Below are 18,101 nucleotides of genomic sequence, written 5' to 3' on the forward strand. Positions count from 1 at the left end.
CACATTGACATGTAGAAACCAGGAGTAGGCCGTTCAGTCATCGTAGGGGTGGCAATGGCCTAGCAGTATTATCGCTAGATTATTCATCCAGAAGCTCGGCTAATGTTCTGGGGACTCGGGTTCAAATCCCACCACAGCAATAAAAGAATCTAATGGTGACCATGAAGTCATTCCCTACAGTGTGGAAACAGGCCCTTCGGCCCAACAAGTCCACACTGACCCTCCAAAGAGTAACCCACCCAGACCCATTTCCCTCTGACTAATGCACCTAACACTATGGACAATTTATCATGGCCAATTCACCTGGCCTGCATATCTTTGGACTATGGGAGGAAACTGGAGCACCCAGAGGAAACCCACACAGACACAGGGAGGATGTGCAAACTCCACATAGACAGTCGCCCAAGGATGGAATCAAACCCAGATCCCTGGCGCTGTGAGGCAGCAGCGCTCGCCATGTGCCACCAATTATTGGGGAAAAGCCATCTGGGTCACTAATGTCCTTAAGGGAAAGAAGCTGCCATCCTTACCTGGTCTGGCCTAGATGTGACTCCAGACCCACAGCCATGTGGTTGATTCTTAACTGTCCCCTGTGCAATCAGGGATGGGCAATAAATGCTGGCCCAACCAGAGATGCCCTCATCCTGTGAGTTAATAATAAAATAAATTACTGAGACAAACTTTCAATTCCAGAGTCATTAACTGAAACGTGCAGAATTTGAGTATGTGTCCCCAAAGCCTAACTCTGGACTATTATCCTGGTGACACTAGCTCTGTGCCATTATCCCTGTAAGGGTAATAGGCTGAGTATAGACTGCTTCGGCTTGGAATGGCCTGCTTTTACTGTATACATTTTGATTTTGTTCACTGTTTAACGCAGACCTTAGAAATGGTTTTCTCCTGATTAATGAGAAGAAGTACACTCCAAAGTCTTTTTCCAATTCCCTGAAAATTTATTTTCTAATTCTTACTCTTCATCGTGGAATAATAGCCTTTCAGGAATTGTTCATTCTGTAACCTTTAATGCTTTCTAAAACTCCCATATTTTTAATTTCCACTATTAAATAGGACTGTAAGGTGGAGGAGCAGAAGTAAGCCATTCAGCCCATTATGTCTGTTCTGTCATACATGGCTGATCTGACAATCTTCAATTCCACCATCCTGCCTTTTCCCCTCGATTCCCAAACTGATTAAAAATCTGCCGATCTCAACTTTCAATATACTTAGCCTCAACAGCCCTCGATGGTAAAACTTCTTCAGATTCACAACCCTCCGTCTTATCTCTATCTGAAATGATAAGCCCCTTTCAGATCATGGCCCTGTTCATGTCTATTTACTGACGTTCATCATTCTGCTAAAGAAGGAATCTACGCACACATGGAGCATGCGATATAACTGCAGAAAATCCCAGTGGGATTTTCACCTGATGATACATTTTAGAAATGTAATTGCTGCTATAACCTGGGGAATAAAGGCACAGCAAGCTCCCGTGAAGGGAGTGAACTAAATGCAGGGTTATAGAAAAAGGGCACGAGGTTGGCACTGAGTCAAGATGCTCGAAGACCTGGTACAGACTCAAGGGGGCCACATGCACTGTAGCAAATCAATGATTCTGTGAAATGTTCCGATCATTGGTTTTGAGTCTTGGTTGAAGCCTGAATCTTGACCAGGACAAGAGAAGAACTCCCCTGTTCTGAAAACAGTGGTTTGAGCCTTAGTTCTATCATCTCTTTCTGACACCACAGCACTCCCTCGGTACTGCACTGCGGGATCCGCTATGCCCACACTCGGGTTTCTGGAGGGGATCTTGAGCTAATGACCTTGTGGCTGAAAGCAGGAGGGTGATGCATAGGCCTAGCGAGACTGGGCTGGGATCCCTGGAGACAGGGACCACTCAAGTGACTGTTCCCCAGATGATTTAACAGCTCTTGGCTGAATAAAAAAGAGGAAAATGAGAGGCAGAAAAATTCCCATGAGAGGTTTGGGCTGAACTAATGGCCCTGACTACAACTTATAGGTTCAACCACTGATTCAATAGCACTGAGGGAGGTTATCACCCTTTAAAGAGACATCTCCTGTAAGTCATTGTACACGTGTATTCCAGTGAGACACAACCCAGAAACAATGCTTCTGTTTGTGGGGTGGAACGTCCACTCACAACACTCTGATTCAGAGCAGAGCCTGAGGTCTCACACAATACACTGCTCATACCTCCACGGGATCAGCCTCATTTATCGACCCTCACTAGCGGCAGCTTCAGACCACAGATTCAAAGCCGTTGTGTTCTACAAACATCTCCAGTAGTGCTCCTCAGAAAACAATAGGAATGGAGCTGGAAATCAAACAGTGGAGGATCATTAATAAATAATGGCTGACCTTGGACCAGAGGGCAGTACAATCAGTAACTATGGTTAGAAACGGAGTAAATGTTCCTCTGCACTGTTCCCCATCCAGCAATCACAGGACAGGGACACCACAGGGTTAGATAAAGGGTAAAGCTCCCTCTACACTGACCCCAACAAACACTCCCAGAACAGGGACAGCATGAGGTTAGATACAGAGTAAAGCTCTCTCTACACTATCCTTATCAAACACTCCCAGGACAGGGCTTTTGCCCGAAACGTCGATTTTGCTGCTCCTTGGATGCTGCCTGAACTGCTGTGCTCTTCCAGCACCACTAATCCAGTATAGGGAGTAAATGTCTGTCTACCCTGACCCCATCAAACATTCCCAGGACAGGGACAGCACAGAGTTAGTTACAGGGTAAAGCTTCCTCTCCACTGTCCCCATCAAACACTCCCAGGACAGGGACAGCATGGGATGAGATACAGGGTAAAGCTTTCTCTACACTATCCCCTCCATCAAACACTCCCAGGACAGGGACAGCACGAGATTAGATACAGAGTAAAGCCCACTCTACACTGTCCCCATTAACACTCCCAGGACATTGATAGTTCGGGGTGAGATACAGAATTAAGCTCCCTCTATACTATCCCCATCAAACACTCCCAGGACAGGGACAGCATGGGGTTAGATACAGGGTAAAGCTACCTCTACACTGCCCCCCATCAAACACTCCCAGGACATGGACAGCATGAGGTTAGATACAGAGTACAGCTCCCTCTACACTGTCCCCCATCAAACACTCCCATGACAGGGACAGCATGGAGCTAGATACAGAGTAAAGCTCCCTCTACTCTGTCCCCATCAAACACTCCCAGGACTGGGAGAGTGTGAGGTTCAATATACATTCAAGCTCTCTCTACACTGTCCCCATCAAACTCTCCCAGGACAGGGATAAGATTTGAGAATGGCAACTCTTTTTTGAATGCCCTCTAAGATCTGAGACTGGTGATTTGTATCTCCTGTGATAACTCAGTGTCTCTGTAACCCTGCAGGCTGTGAAAAGGTTCATGAAGCTGGAGTGTAAATGCCACGGTGTCAGTGGATCCTGTACATTAAGGACTTGTTGGTTAGCAATGTCGGACTTTCGAAAGACAGGAGATTACCTGCGAAAGAAATACCACCTGGCGGTTCAGGTCACCATGAATCAAGACGGAACTGGTTTCACTGTCACCAACAAACACTCCGATAGGGTGATCAAGAATGACTTGGTGTACTTTGAGAACTCGCCTGATTATTGTGTCATGGATAAAGCAGCAGGTAAGATCCAAGCTGTCTCTGGATTAGTGGTGCTGGAAAAGCACAGCAGTTCAGGCAGCATCTGAGGAGCTGTAAAATCGACATTTCGGGCAAAAGCCCTTCATCAGGAATACCACACCAAGTGGAAACTGACTCTGAAAAGGTTGCAGTGTTTGTGAGAGAGATAGCAAGACTGGGAAACTGGGAAAAGTGAGGCACGTATAGAAATTAGTGTTCTGAGGGCAAAGAAAGTGCAGGATCAGTGGCTGAGCTCATGGAGGAGGAAATGGTGAGCTTCAGCCCTGGATCCCATTAAAAAAGGACACAGTGAAGGGGAAACCCAGGAGCTTGATGCAATGAGATGGAAAATGATCAGAGTGACTTTGATTGTAGTTGATAACCAGGAGATTCAGGATACGCAGGTACCATGGAGATGGAGCAGGGGGTTGGGTGTGAAAAAGAATGAAGTCATCAACAAACTGTTGGAGACGTCAAAGTGCATCAATAAGCTGTGATCAAAGTCAAACACAATGTGACTTTGACTCAAGTGGTATATATGAATCTTTCAGAAACAATTACTGTAGAAGTAGGGACCAGCAGAGTTGGTGGCAATAGTGCATTCAAGGACCTTGAACTGTCATTTGATAAGTTAGCATGAGAGAGCAGAAGGGTTTTGAAAGTGCTATTACAGAGAGGGGTGATAATCTTGCTAAAGAGATAACTTTTTTCACTCTGCTCCACCTCCCCAATCACCAGCCATTGTCACAGAATTTTCAATCATCCCCAGAGGGAGGCTACCTGCAATATTCAGGCAGTCCACATTTCCCCTTTCACTAAACACACTGCTCACCATTGTTACACCAGACACAGTGAACACTCTGCTGATGAAGAGTCACTGGACTCGAACCATTAACTCTGCTTTCTCCCCACAGATGGTGCCAGATCTGTTGAGTTTAGATTAGATTACTTACAATGTGGAAACAAGCCCTTTGGCCCAACAAGTCCACACCAACCCTCCGAAGAGCAACCCACCCAGATCCATTCCCCTACATCTAACACTATGGGCAATTTAGCATGGCCAATTCACCTAACCTGCACATTTATAGACTGTGGGAGGAACCCGGAGCACCCAGAGGAAAACCACACAGACACAGGGAGAGTGTGCAAACTCCACACAGACAATTGCCTGAGGCGAGAATTGAACCAGGGTCTCTGGCGCTGTGAGGCAGCAGTGCCACTGTGCCACCATGCCATCCACAAAAAAACAAGCTGGTCTTGTTGGAATTTAAACACAGCAGCGGTTAACACTGAAATTTAACATGCTGCAGCACAACAAGCAACCCCCAGAAATGGCAGCGGTGGGATTCCTCCAGCAATTTCTGTTTTTGTTGAATGTAATCCATCCTATAGCAAATACGATGTTGATGGTTGAGGGATAGCCCAAGACTGCAACAAACCAGAGCAGTTGTCCACCATAAGTGGTCACACATTTTTGAGGGTCATTATTTCTTGATACTATTTGAACTATCAATGGAAGTATATCTTCTCAGCTGACTAATTGATAAGATTGATAGATATCATTTGTTAAGAACACTATTGTCATTCAATCTGTCAGTGTGAAATAAGGAGATCCTGATCCTCCCTCACAAACTTTGCTGTTTCATTTGCACCTGGGATGTCCCTGACCATGCAGCAACTGCCTTCCATTTGTATGTCAAAGACTTTACAGCTCTATTGTCCTTTTAACCTTTTAATCTTTGATCAAGTTTTAAGAAAACGTTAGACATACTCAGCAGGTATGGCAGCATCTTTAGAGATAGAAACAGAGTTAATGTTTTGTATTGATGACATTTTCTAACTTGAAATTGAAAAGGTTTAAGCAAGCACAGAGCTGGGGAAATTGGCCGGTGAGTGGGGCAAGAGAGAAAAAACAGAAGCATGTGTGACAAACTGAAAGGCAGGAGACTAAAGGCGAAAGGATTAATGAGGCAATTATCAAGAAACAAAAGATAGTTCGCAGAGGAACTGTTCATGGTGAGAGCAGGATAGTGGTAGGAGGGTAGAGACACAGAGATCTGTTCGGGGTGGGGGGGTGGGAGGCGGTAATGGTCCTGTCGTTGGTGGGGAACGTCTACAATCTGGTAAAAAGTAGGTTCCCATGGATCAGGAATACAGGAATCAGATGGAAAACCACAGTGCTGTAGAGAGCTCGGCTGTGTATCAGTTGACGGTTCCATCCTGAACTCTATCCAACTGTATTAGGAAGGTGATAGCCAACAAATTTGACAGCATCTGTGGAGGGAGAAACAGAGTTAATGTTTTGAGTCCAGTGTGACTTCTCTTTAGTCACACTGGACTCAAGAACCACAGTAAGAGTCACGCCAGACTCAAAATGTTAACTTTGTTTCTCTCACTCTCTGTACAGACTGGCAGACCGACTGAGTTTCTCCAGCATTTACTGTTTTTAATTCCAGCCTTTCCAAACCTTCTACAAAACTGCAGTCTCTCTCTCTCTCTCTCTCTCTCTGTCTCTCCCTGCAATCACTCGGGTAAGCATTTTCTACATCCCCTTGATGCATTCATGCCCTTCTTAAAGTGTGGTGCACAGGATTTCACTGCGTACCCCAGTAGAACCTAAATCAATGTATAAAATAAAATAAAATCATTTAAAAGTGTCAGAGTCCATTAGTGTCTGCACTGAGCCCTGGTATTGAAAGGGTGCCACCTTTTGATTGGGGTAATCTTGTCAAACGTGTGGCGGAGGAGGAAGTTGAATGGAATTCCCCTGGTTTCAACATCTAATCTTCTTGAAAAATAAATTCTCAGCAAATGTTGAATGTAAGTGGAGAACAAGACAACTGTGCTGCAAATTACACCTCCTTTTCTCTCTGTCCAAATGTAAGATTAACTGTATTTCCCAATGTATGCAGCACGATTACATTTCCATAGCAAGAAAGGACGTGTCATAAACAATGACAGTGACCTTGCAGCTGTCATGATATATCTCCCAGGCCCTTAATAAATCCTAGCAACATGCCATAGAAACAGCGCATGGCAAATCCCATCATTCAACTCTCTCAACTTAATCTTGACTTCCACAGAAGCCAAAACAGAACTTGCAGCAAGACAATCTTTTGGGAGTCACTACTGATTTTGCAGCTGAAACTCAAGGATTATCAGCGTTTTGTTAAACGTTGGTTCCTCCTGCATTTCTCATATGGTGAGAAATCGGCCTGAATCTGTGAGAATTCCAGCGATGCCGATCTCGATGTCAGGAGCACTCACTGCATTTTCCAACAGAGTTCCAGGATGTAGAGAGAAGATTATTTCCCAGCAGCGGCCAGATACCTGTTAAAGCCAGGGTGTTGCAGAGGGATGATTTATCAGTTGTCAAGCTCATTACCTATGGGTTTTACTGCATTAATAAACAGCTACCACCCATCGTAAGGAACTAGATGCCGAGAATTCTCAAAGTGAAGGTCCAGGCGGGTACTAGGTGACTCCAGCTCTCAGTGTGCTCCTTCAGGCTCCCATCTTGGACACTGAGCACCAACATCGCAGGGCACATTGCATGGGCAGTGGCCACCAACACTTCATGTCCATGCACCTTGCAGTCAGACCCCCTGACACCAGCCTCCACATCACCATCTCTGATCCATTTGCAGGGTATTTCTGCTCTTCACTCCTGCACCTCAGGATTTTTATTTATTTTCATTTGTGGGATGTGGGCATTGCTGGCTGGGCCCAGCATTTATTGCCCATCCCTAGTGGCCCTTGAGAAAGTGGGGGTGAGCTGCAGTCCATGTGCTGTAGGTAGACCCACAATGCCCTTAGGCAAGGAATTCCAGGATTTTGACCCAGTGACACGGAAGGAACGGTGATATATTTCCAACTCAGGACAGTGAGTGGCTCAGAGGGGAACTTGCAGGGGATGGTGCACCTCCCAACATTGCATCACTCACTGAGTCCTCGCTCTGAGACCGCTGCACTGTAATGTTTAAGCAAGCACACTGCATACAGGGCAATTCCCCCAGCTCACAGAGTGAGTCAGGCTGCCTCTCAGCATTGTCTTCCAGCTCTCTCAGCCCCACTCTCTGTCTTTCAGCCTCTCTGGAGGCTAACTACATTCCTTTTAGTGTTTCGCCCACTAAACAGGACCTTGATCAGCTGGTGAAGTGGGCCGAGAAATGGCAAATGGAGCTTAATGTAGATAAGTGTGAGGTCTTGTATTTTGTAAAGTCAAAGCAAGGTAGGAGTTTCATGGTGAATGGTAGGGCCTTAAGGAATGTAGTGGAACAGAGGGACCTTGGTGTTCAGGTGTATGGTTCTCTGACAGTGGAGTCACAGGTAGACAGGGCAGTGAAGAAGGCTTGAGGTTAGATTCCCTACAGTGTGGAAACAGACCCTTCAGCCCAACAAGTCCACACCGACCCTTCAAACAGTAACCCACCCAGACCCATTTCCCTCTGACTAATGGACCGAACACTATGGGTAATTTAGCACAGCTAATCCACCTGACCTGCACATCTTGGACTGTGGGAGGAAACCGGAGCACCTGGAGGAAACCCACGCAGACACAGATAGAATGTGCAAACTCCACACAGACAGTCGCCCAAGGCTGGAATCAAACCCGGGTCCCTGGCACTGTGAGGCAGCCGTGCTAACCACTGAGCCACCATGCTGCTTTTGGCACAGTGGCCTTCATCAGACAGGGCATTGAGTATAGAAGTTGGGAAGTTATGTTGCAGTTATACAGAATGCTGGCGACTTGGAGTATTGTGTTCAGTTTTGGTCACCTTGTTATAGGAAGGATGTTATTAAACTGGAAAGAGTGCAGAAGAAATTTACAAAGATGTTGCCTGAACTCAATGGTCTGAGTTATAGGGAGAGGTTGGACAAGCTAGGACTTTTTTTTTTAAGAGCCTATGAGACTGAGGGGGGATCTTATAGAGGTGTATAAGACCATGAGAGGCATGGATAGGGTGAATGCACCAGTCTTTTTCCCAGGGTTGGGGAATTGAGGACTAGAGGGCATCAGCTTAAGGTTAATGGGGAAAGAATAAAAGGGAACCTGAGGGGTAACTTTTTTTACACAGAGGATGGTATTCATATGGATTGATCTGCAAGTGGAAGTGGTTGAGGCGGGTACATTAACAATATTTAAAAGGCACTTGGACAAATACATGGATAGGAAAGGATTAGAACAATGTGGGCTATGTGTAGGGAAATGGGGTTAGCGTGGATGGACATTTTGGTCGGCATGGACCAGTTTGGGCCAAAGAGCCTGTCTCCGTGCTGTAGGACTCTATGATTCTATAACTGAGCTACCAGACTCGCATTACCCCTCTCTTGCCTCACCACCCAACTCCAGCTGGGAAGCTAGGCATGGTTCACATCAACCTTCGGTCAAGTCAGGCTCTCAGTCAGAGGGCCCTGGTCTGGTCAGTCAAGGGCAGCCTTTGATACCAATCTGCAATATGGTCACGGTCAGTCAGCTGCTTGTAGGTTGAGATGAGTAATGATGAACACATCCCTAAATGGACAGATTTCAGGGAGTGACTGTACAAGAAGAATAACCAAGACCTGAATCCTCGATATGAAAAACTTAGAATCTGCACCTGCCCAGATCAATGTAATTGCATTTTCATTTCAGTGAATATGCAATCCCAGTCCAATCAGTGTGTCTGCACCCAACTGATCAATATCGGCACCAGACAGGGCAGTGTATCGATATCAACAGATCAGTATCTGTACCTAGGGACCAGTGTATCTACACCACCTCCATCAGTAAACCTGCACTACCAGATCATGTCCCATATTCTGAGCAAATGGACATTAGTAAACCAGATAGGTTTTGTTTCTGATCATTGACAATGGTTTAATGGTCACCATTAGACTCTTAGTTCCAGGCTTTTATTGAATTCACAATCCACCATCTGCCATGGCAGGATACAAAGCCAGATCCCAGTACATTACCTGATCCAGTGATTGTCCCATCTCCCCACATCCCACAGATCAGTGTATTTGCAACTCCTCAATCAATCCAACTGCACTTCAGCATCAATGCATCTACATCTGCGTTCCCAGATTCATATATCTGCTGCATTAAAAGCTATAGCATTATTGCAGGGGCAGTTCATAGAATCCCTCCAGAGTGGGAGCAGGCTATTTGGCCCAACAAATCCACATCGATCCTCCAAAGAACAGCCGACCTAGAGACACCACTTTCCTATGACTCATCCACCTAGCCTTCACGTCCCTGGACACTGTGGGCAATTTAGCATTGCCAATCCACCTAATCTGCACACCTTTGGACTGTAGGAAGAAACCGGAGCACCCAAAGGAAACCCACGCAGACACGGGGAGAATGGGCAAACTCCACACAGACAGGCACCGTGGCTGGAATCAAACCTGGATTTCTGGCACTGTGAGGCAGCAGTGCTAACCACTGAGCCACCATACTGCCCCAAACTTCTGAAGGAGAGTCATTGCATTCTCAAACAGTTAACTCTGTTTCTCTCACCACAAGTGCTGTCTGACAATGTGTCTGAGTTTCTCCAGCACTCTCTGATTTTATTGTAGGGCAGTTGAAGGGCTTCTGCATGTACCAACTTGGCCAGTTTAATGCACTGCACCTGCCACTAACTCTCATGATTCATTGGGCATTATGATATTTTGGCACAAAAGCAAATATTAGGCTCATTCTGTTGACAGGACTGTGCTAGGGAAGCTTCAGTATATCAGGTTTTGTAGGTTTTGAATAAACTGCACACAACCACTCTGTCCAAGTATCAGATATATATATATATATATATATGTGTGTGTGTGTGTATATATATCACAGAAGGAAAATTACTCAGCTCTGGATATTGAATTCTGAATTTAACATTTAAATTGAAATTTGGAAAATGAGCCTTCAGAAAATGCAGAAAGGAAGATGTACGGTTATTCAGGGGATGCCTAATGAGAAGATTACAACAAATGAAGCACAATAACCAAAACAATCCACTAAATTCAATCCTGAACAACTTATACCCACCAAGAATTACCTCTGTGACAGTGCACTGTCTTGTGAGACAATGGTTTGCATCTTGATTATAGAATCCCTACAATGTGGAAGCAGGTCATTCGGCCCATCGAGTCCACACCAACCCTCTGAACAGCATCCTACCCAGACTCACCGTTTAACCTTGCATTTCCCACAGCTAATCCACCTACCCTGCACATCCCCTAACACTATGGGCAATTTAGCATGCCCAATCCACCTAAACTGCACATCTTTGGGCTGTGGGAGGAAACCCACACTGACACGGGGAGAATGTGCGAACTCCACACAGACAGTCGTCCGAGGCTGGGATCAAACCCACTGTGAGGTAGCAGTGCTAACCACTGAACTGCAATGCAATGCACTTGATGACCACTTCTGTGTTAAACTCTGTCTGGAGCTCCAGTCTGACACAGCCGTCTCAGTGGGGTTGACTGCACAGGGAGACAGTGGGGGTGGGAGTGATTGACTCACCAGCCTCTGTTTTCTGTGGGCCCTCTTCTCAGTCAGTGGAGCTTTATCTTACTGCTCACCTCTCCCAGATGGTCAGCCTGGAGTGGTAACGGCCATCAGCGACTGCCCCCAGTGCCAGTCTTCACTATTTTCACCTCGGATTTGCAATTGTCCTCCATCCAATTAATGAAACTTGACCAAATTGAAACATCCTGGATTTTCTGATCACCAGTGAATCATTTCTGCAGTGTAGCTGGGAGTTGCATATCGGGATCCTGCTAAATCCTGCTCCACCAACCAGTGGCTGATCCGATTATCCTCAGCTCCATTTTCCTGCCTTTTCCCCATAACCTTCGATTCCCTTAAAGATTAAAGATCTGTCTGTCTCATTCTTGAATAAACTCAATGACCCAGCCAGAATAACCCTCTGTGGTAAAGAATTCCTCAGATTCACTCTCCTCTGAATGAAGGATTTGGAGGTGCTGGTGTTGGACTGGGGTGCACACTCACACAAGACCAGGTTATAGCCCAACAGGTTTATTTGGAAGCACCAGCTTTCGGAGCACTGATGAAGGAGCGGTGCTCTGAAAGCTAATACTTCCAAATAAACCTGTTGGACTATAACCTGGTGTTGTGTGATTTTTAACTGAGAGAAGAAATTCTTCTTCATTTCTGTCTTAAGTGTATGACCCCATACCCTGAGATGATACCCTCTGCTCCTAGAGTCTCCCGTGATGGAAAACAGCCTCTCCATCTCTACCTTGCCAAGCCCCTAACAATCTTGTACATTTTAATAAAGTCTCATCTCTTTACTCTTTATTCCAATGATAACCATATGATATAGGGGCAGAATTAGGCAATTTAGTCTATCAGGTCTGCTCCACCATTTAATCATGGCTGATATGTTTCCCAACTGAAACATGTGTTGCTGGAAAAGCGCAGCAGGTCAGGCAGCATCCAAGGAGCAGGAGAATCAACGTTTCAGGCAAAAGCCCTTCTTCGGGAATCCTGAAGAAGGGCATCGATTCACCTGCTCCTTTGATGCTGCCTGACCTGCTGTGTTTTTCCAGCAACACATTTTTAAGCTCTGATCTCCAGCATCTGCAGTCCTCACTTTCTCCTAGTTGATATGTTTCCCAACCCCATTCTCCTGCTTTCTCCCATAAGCCTTGACCCCCTTACTAATCAATAACCTATCTATCTCTGTCTTAAATACCTTCAATGATTTGGCCTCCACACCCCTCTGTGGCAATGAGCTCCACAGACTTCCCACCCTCTGGCTGAAGAAATTCCTCCTCATCTCAGTTCTAAAGGGTCATCCCTTCACTCTGAGGCTATGCCCTCAGGTCCTGGTCTTCCTACTGGTGTAAACATCTTCATGTCCACTCTATCCAGGCCTCTCAATATTCTGAGAGTTTCAATCAGAACCGTCCTCATCCTACTAAACTCCATTGAGTACAGACCCAAAGTCCTCAAGTACTCCTCATAAGACAAGCTTTTCATCCCCAGGAAGATTCTTGTAAATCTTGGCATGGTGGCTCAATGGTTAGCACTGCTGCCTCACAGCGCCAGGGACACGAGTTTGATTCTGGCTTTGGGCGCCTGTCTGTGTGGGTTTGCTCCAGTTTCCTCCCACAATTTAAAGATATGAATTGGCCATGTTAAATTGCCCATAGTATTCAAGGATGTGTAGGTTAGGTGCATTTGTCAGGGGTAAATTTAGGATAATAGGGTAGGGGGGATAGGTCAGGGTGGGTTACTCTTCAGAGGGTTGGTGTGGACTTGTTGGGCTGAAGGGACTGTTTCCACACTATAGGGACTCTCGAGTTTTTTTTCTTCTGGAATCCCTCCAAGGCCAGCACATCCTTCCTTAGATACAGGGCTCAAAACCACTGACAATGTTCCGATTGTGGCCTGAATAGAGCTTATACAGCCTCAAGAGTACATCTCTACTTTTGTAGCCCTCTTGAAATGAATGCTAACATTGAATTTGCTTTCCTAACTGCTAAACGAACCTGCATATTGAATCCTGAACTAGGACTCCCAAGTCCCTTTTTGCTTCAGATTTCCAAAGCCTTTCCCCAATTTTGAAGATCGTCTGTGCCTCTAAGCTTCCTACCAAAGAGCATAACTTCACACTCTGTCCACATTCTACTCTATCTGCCTCTCCTTTGCCCATTCCCCCAGCCTGTCCAAGTACTTCTGCAGCCTCCCCCTTCCTCAACACTACTCATCCCTCCACCTAAATTTGTGTCATTTACAAACTTAGCAACAACGCCCTCAGTTCCTTCGTCCTGATCATTAATGTACGACATGAACAGCCATGATCCCAACACAGACCCCTGTGGAACTCCACCAGTCACTGACTGCCATCCTGAAAAGACCTGTTTCTCCCCACTCTCTGCCTTCGGCCAGTCAGCCAATCCTCTATCCATGCCAGGACCTTGCCCCTAATGGCATGGGCTCTTATCTTATTTAGCTCCCGCCCGTGTGGAACCTTGTCAAAGGCTTTCCAGAAATCTGAATTTATCACATCCACCGGCTCTCCTTTGTCTAACCTGCTCACTACCTCCTCAAAGAATTCTAACAGATTTGTCAGGCATGACCTCCCCTTGACAAAACCATGCTGACTCAGCCCTATTTTACCAAGTACACTGTAATCTCATCCTTAATACTGGGCTCTAAAATCTTACCAATGACTGAGGTCAGGCTAACTAGCCTTAATTTCCTAGGGTAAAAACAATGACTGCAGATGCTGGAAACCAGATTCTGGATTAGTGGTGCTGGAAGAGCACAGCAGTTCAGGCAGAATCCAAGGACAGCGAAATCGACGTTTCGGGCAAAAGCCCTTCAGGAATAAAGGCAGTGAGTCTGAAGCGTGGAGAGATAAGCAAGAGGAGGGTGGGGGTGGGGAGAAAGTAGCATAGAGTACAATGGGTGAGTGGGGGAGGGGATGAAGGTGATAGGTCAGGGAGGAGAGGGTGGAGTGGATAGGTGGAAAAGGAGATAGGCAGGTAGGAGAAGTCCGGACAAGTCATGGGGACAGTGCTGAGCTGGAAGTTTGAACTAGGGTGAGGTGGGGGAAGGGGAAATGAGGAAACTGTTGAAGTCCACATTGATGCGCTGGGGTTAAAGTGTTCCGAGGTGGAAGATGAGGCGTTCTTCCTCCAGGCGTCTGGTGGTGAGGGAGCGGCGGTGAAGGAGGCCCAGGACCTCCAAGTCCTTGGCAGAGTGGGAGGGGGAGTTGAAATGTTGGGCCACAGGGCGGTGTGGTTGATTTTGGTGCGGGTGTCCCGGAGATGTTCCCTAAAGCACTCTGCTAGGAGGTGCCCAGTCTCCCCAATATAGAGGAGACCGCATCGGGAGCAACGGATACAATAAATGATATTAGTGGATGTGCAAGTAAAACTTTGATGGATGTGGAAGGCTCCTTTAGGGCCTTGGATAGAGGTGAGGGAGGAGGTGTGGGCGCAGGTTTTACAGTTCCTGTGGTGGCAGGGGAAGGTGCCAGGATGGGAGGGTGGGTTGTAGGGGGGCGTGGACCTGACCAGGTAGTCACGGAGGGAATGGTCTTTGCGGAAGGCGAAAGGGGTGGGGAGGGAAATATATCCCTGGTGGTGGGGTCCATTTGGAGGTGGTGGAAATGTCGGCGGATGATTTGGTTTATGCGAAGGTTAGTAGGGTGGAAGGTGAGCACCAGGGGCGTTCTGTCCTTGTTACGGTTGGAGGGGTGGGGTCTGAGGGCGGAGGTGCGGGACATAGACGAGATGTGTTGGAGCGCATCTTTAACCACGTGGGAAGGGAAATTGCGGTCTGTAAAGAAGGAGGCCATCTGGTGTGTTCTGTGGTGGAACTGGTCCTCCTGGGAGCAGATACGGCGGAGGCGGAGGAATTGGGAATACGGGATGGCATTTTTGCAAGAGGTAGGGTGGGAAGAGGTGTAATCGAGGTAGCTGTGGGAGTCAGTGGGTTTGTAAAAAATGTCAGTGTCAAGTCGGTCGTCATTAATGGAGATGGAGAGGTCCAGGAAGGGGAGGGAGGTGTCAGAGATGGTCCAGGTAAATTTAAGGTCAGGGTAGAATGTGTTGGTGAAGTTGATGAATTGCTCAACCTCATCGCGGGAGCACGAGGTGGCACCAATGCAGTCATCAATGTAGCGGAGGAAGAGGTGGGGAGAGGTGCAGGTGTAATTACGGAAGATCAACTGCTCTGCGTAGCCAACAAAGAGACAGGCATAGCTGGGGCCCATATGTGTGCCCATGGCTACCCCTTTGGTCTGGAGGAAGTGGGAGGATTCAAAGGAGAAATTGTTAAGGGTGAGGACCAGTTCGGCCAAACGAATGAGAGTGTCGGTGGAAGGGGCCAAATGAATGAGATGATTTCCTGTCAACTCAACATCTCCTTATAAGGAAACCTCTCCAGGCTTTGGATCAACCAATTAACCTTCTCTAGACTACCTCCATTACCAATATATTTTGCCTTGGATAAGGGGACCAACATTGTTCACAGTAGTGAGTTTTGAGAAGATTTTTAGCTCAGGTTGAGTTTCTGGATGTAGGTTTGTCGCTGAGCTGAAGGGTTCATTTCCAGATGTTTCGTCACCCTACTGTGGAAATGACATCACCACAGGAAACGACATCACCAACCCAAAGATATAAATAGAAAGCAGGAATTATCAGCAGTGTTTCTCCTGAGGCCCAGTGAAGATGTTACCTAGTAGGATGATGAAGCGCCTGGAAATGAACCCTCCAGCTCAGAGGGCAAACCTGCATCCACTGTTCACAGTATTCCAGCTGATGGCTAACTAGTGTCTGGGGTAGTTTCTGTGTAGTTTAGTGCCGGTTATGGTTAAACAGTCTCCCTGTCTCTCACTCATTTGGATACAATTTAAGGGCACTACTTTGAGCAAGAGCGGGGTTCTTTGTCAGTGACCTGGCCAATATTTATCTTCAACCAAAGCCATTTTGCTCCCCAAATCTGTCCAGTGTTGAAATGTTGCAAAGAGATTGGTCTGGGCTATGAATTGTGGAATGCCACTGTGTGTCTCAATGCTTTTCTTATCCGTTAACAGTTCCACCATGCCACTTTGTCTTTCTTCCAGGGTCTTTGGGCACAGCGGGAAGAATGTGCAACAAGTCGTCCAAGGATACCGATGGATGTGAAGTGATGTGCTGTGGCCGGGGCTATGATACCACTCGGGTTGTGCGAGTCACTAAGTGTGAGTGCAAGTTCCACTGGTGCTGTGCAGTAAAGTGCAAGGAGTGCCAAGAGACCGTCGATTTTCACACCTGCAAAGCTCCTAAACGCGCTGCCTGGCTTGACCAGACATGATCACAGCCAACAATGCCACCTCAACATGGGATATGCGTGAAGGCACGTGGCATTTTGGGGAGTTGTAGTTTAGCTGCATGGCTTTTCTTTTTTAATTAATATCCTGTGAAGCACTAAAGAATGGACTACACCTCCCGGGGACCATGGTGAACCGCTGCATATGTTCAGTAAATCATCGCATATTCCTTATCAATAGGGGGAATTGCAATACAAAGCATAAATCCTGAACCTTATCATTCGCAATTTTATTTTTTATTCCCCGAATGGAACAGTGCAACTGTCTATTAAGCAAGAGACTTTATAAAAGTGAAGAACGAGGCTTCTGTAGTTGTCAAGTGACGGGGACCTCCCTGTAGCACCAGCTGCATGCAACTAATTTCTACAGTCTGTTTTTTTTATTATTATTGGTACATCAATGCCTTATTACTAAGTGAAAAAGCTGCTGACCGCTTCTAATGATCATTCAGAAGGATTCAAAGCTGCATTCTGTGCAAGGAACAGGAAGCCTGCACTTTCTGAAGGCAATTACATAACTGTATATTAACAAGACAACCTGCACTATGAACATTAGCTACAAGAGGATAGCAGTGAAAGAGAGAGAGAGAGAGAGACAATGAAAAAGCGAGAAAGAAAGTGAGTGAGAATGTTAGAGAGACTTGCCTGGTCATGACTAATCTGTCTGTTGATTTGAACTCATGTCAAGAGCTACAGCCTGCAATCTGTGACAGGAATTCTGCAAAGACAATAAGAAATAAGGTTTAGCTCTGAATTGTTGCTGCTGATTTCAATAGTGCAACCCACCTGAACTTTTTTATGATTTAAGAATTTTTTTTTAGAAATTGTAATGATTCTTACATTGCTATAGTATGTTAATGTTTGGCAATCTGCAAATGCAGTTCCTACGGTTATAAGCTGATGCAAAATCAAAACTGCATTCTACACTGTACTGTAAGTTGAAGGCACCCCACCTGAGTACTTTGTTTGTAATTTCACAGACAAACCTTTTTCTAATTAAAAAGAGAAAGAAGTTAGGCTGGAGCCCATGTATTTCAGACTCAAGCCCCTATGGCAGCCCAGTCATAACTGAAGGAAGTACACTCTTAAACCTAGACCCAAACCATTTAGAAATGAAGTTAGGGTGGATTTTATTTGCATAAAGATTACAGCCAAAACTGACAACAATTCCCATGTCCAAACTCAAAAATCAATGGTCTCTGTGAGACAACATTAGACAAAATTAGGTGCAATGGCAGGTTGTGAGAGTGGTAGAAATGGTTTACAGAGAGATATTGGAAGGGTAAACAAGTGGGCAAAAAATTGACAAATCGGGTGTATATGAAGTTGTTCATTTTGGAAGGAACTAAAGATTTAACGAGAATCCAAAGGGTTTTTACAAATACATTAAGGACAAAGGGTAACTAGGTAGGGAATAGAGCCCCTCAAACATCAGCAAGACAGCTTTGTGGGGAGCCGCAGGAGATGGGGAGATACTAAACGAGTATTTTGCATCAGTGTTTACTGTGGAAAAGGATATGGAAGATATAGACTGTAGGAAAATAGATGGTGACTTCTTGAAAATGTCATATTACAGAGGAGGAAGTGTTGGATGTCTTAAATGCATAAAAGTGGA

The 18,101-nt window shown here is 46.0% G+C and overlaps 1 protein-coding gene across 1 annotated transcript in view; it reads left to right on the top strand.

The window, feature by feature from the left end:
• The window catches only part of wnt2bb (wingless-type MMTV integration site family, member 2Bb), a 54,566-nt gene extending 37,128 nt beyond the window's left edge, over positions 1 to 17,438 (top strand). The window contains exons 4-5 of the mRNA XM_072563894.1: positions 3,399 to 3,663; positions 16,242 to 17,438. Coding sequence (XP_072419995.1) covers positions 3,399 to 3,663; positions 16,242 to 16,471 — 495 coding nt within the window. The 3' untranslated portion in view covers positions 16,472 to 17,438. The remainder of the gene's footprint in view (positions 1 to 3,398; positions 3,664 to 16,241) is intronic.
• The last annotated feature ends 663 nt before the right edge of the window (positions 17,439 to 18,101 follow it).

The sequence above is a fragment of the Chiloscyllium punctatum genome, chromosome 45, assembly GCF_047496795.1.
Source record: "Chiloscyllium punctatum isolate Juve2018m chromosome 45, sChiPun1.3, whole genome shotgun sequence".
In the NCBI taxonomy this organism is placed as follows: domain Eukaryota; kingdom Metazoa; phylum Chordata; class Chondrichthyes; order Orectolobiformes; family Hemiscylliidae; genus Chiloscyllium; species Chiloscyllium punctatum.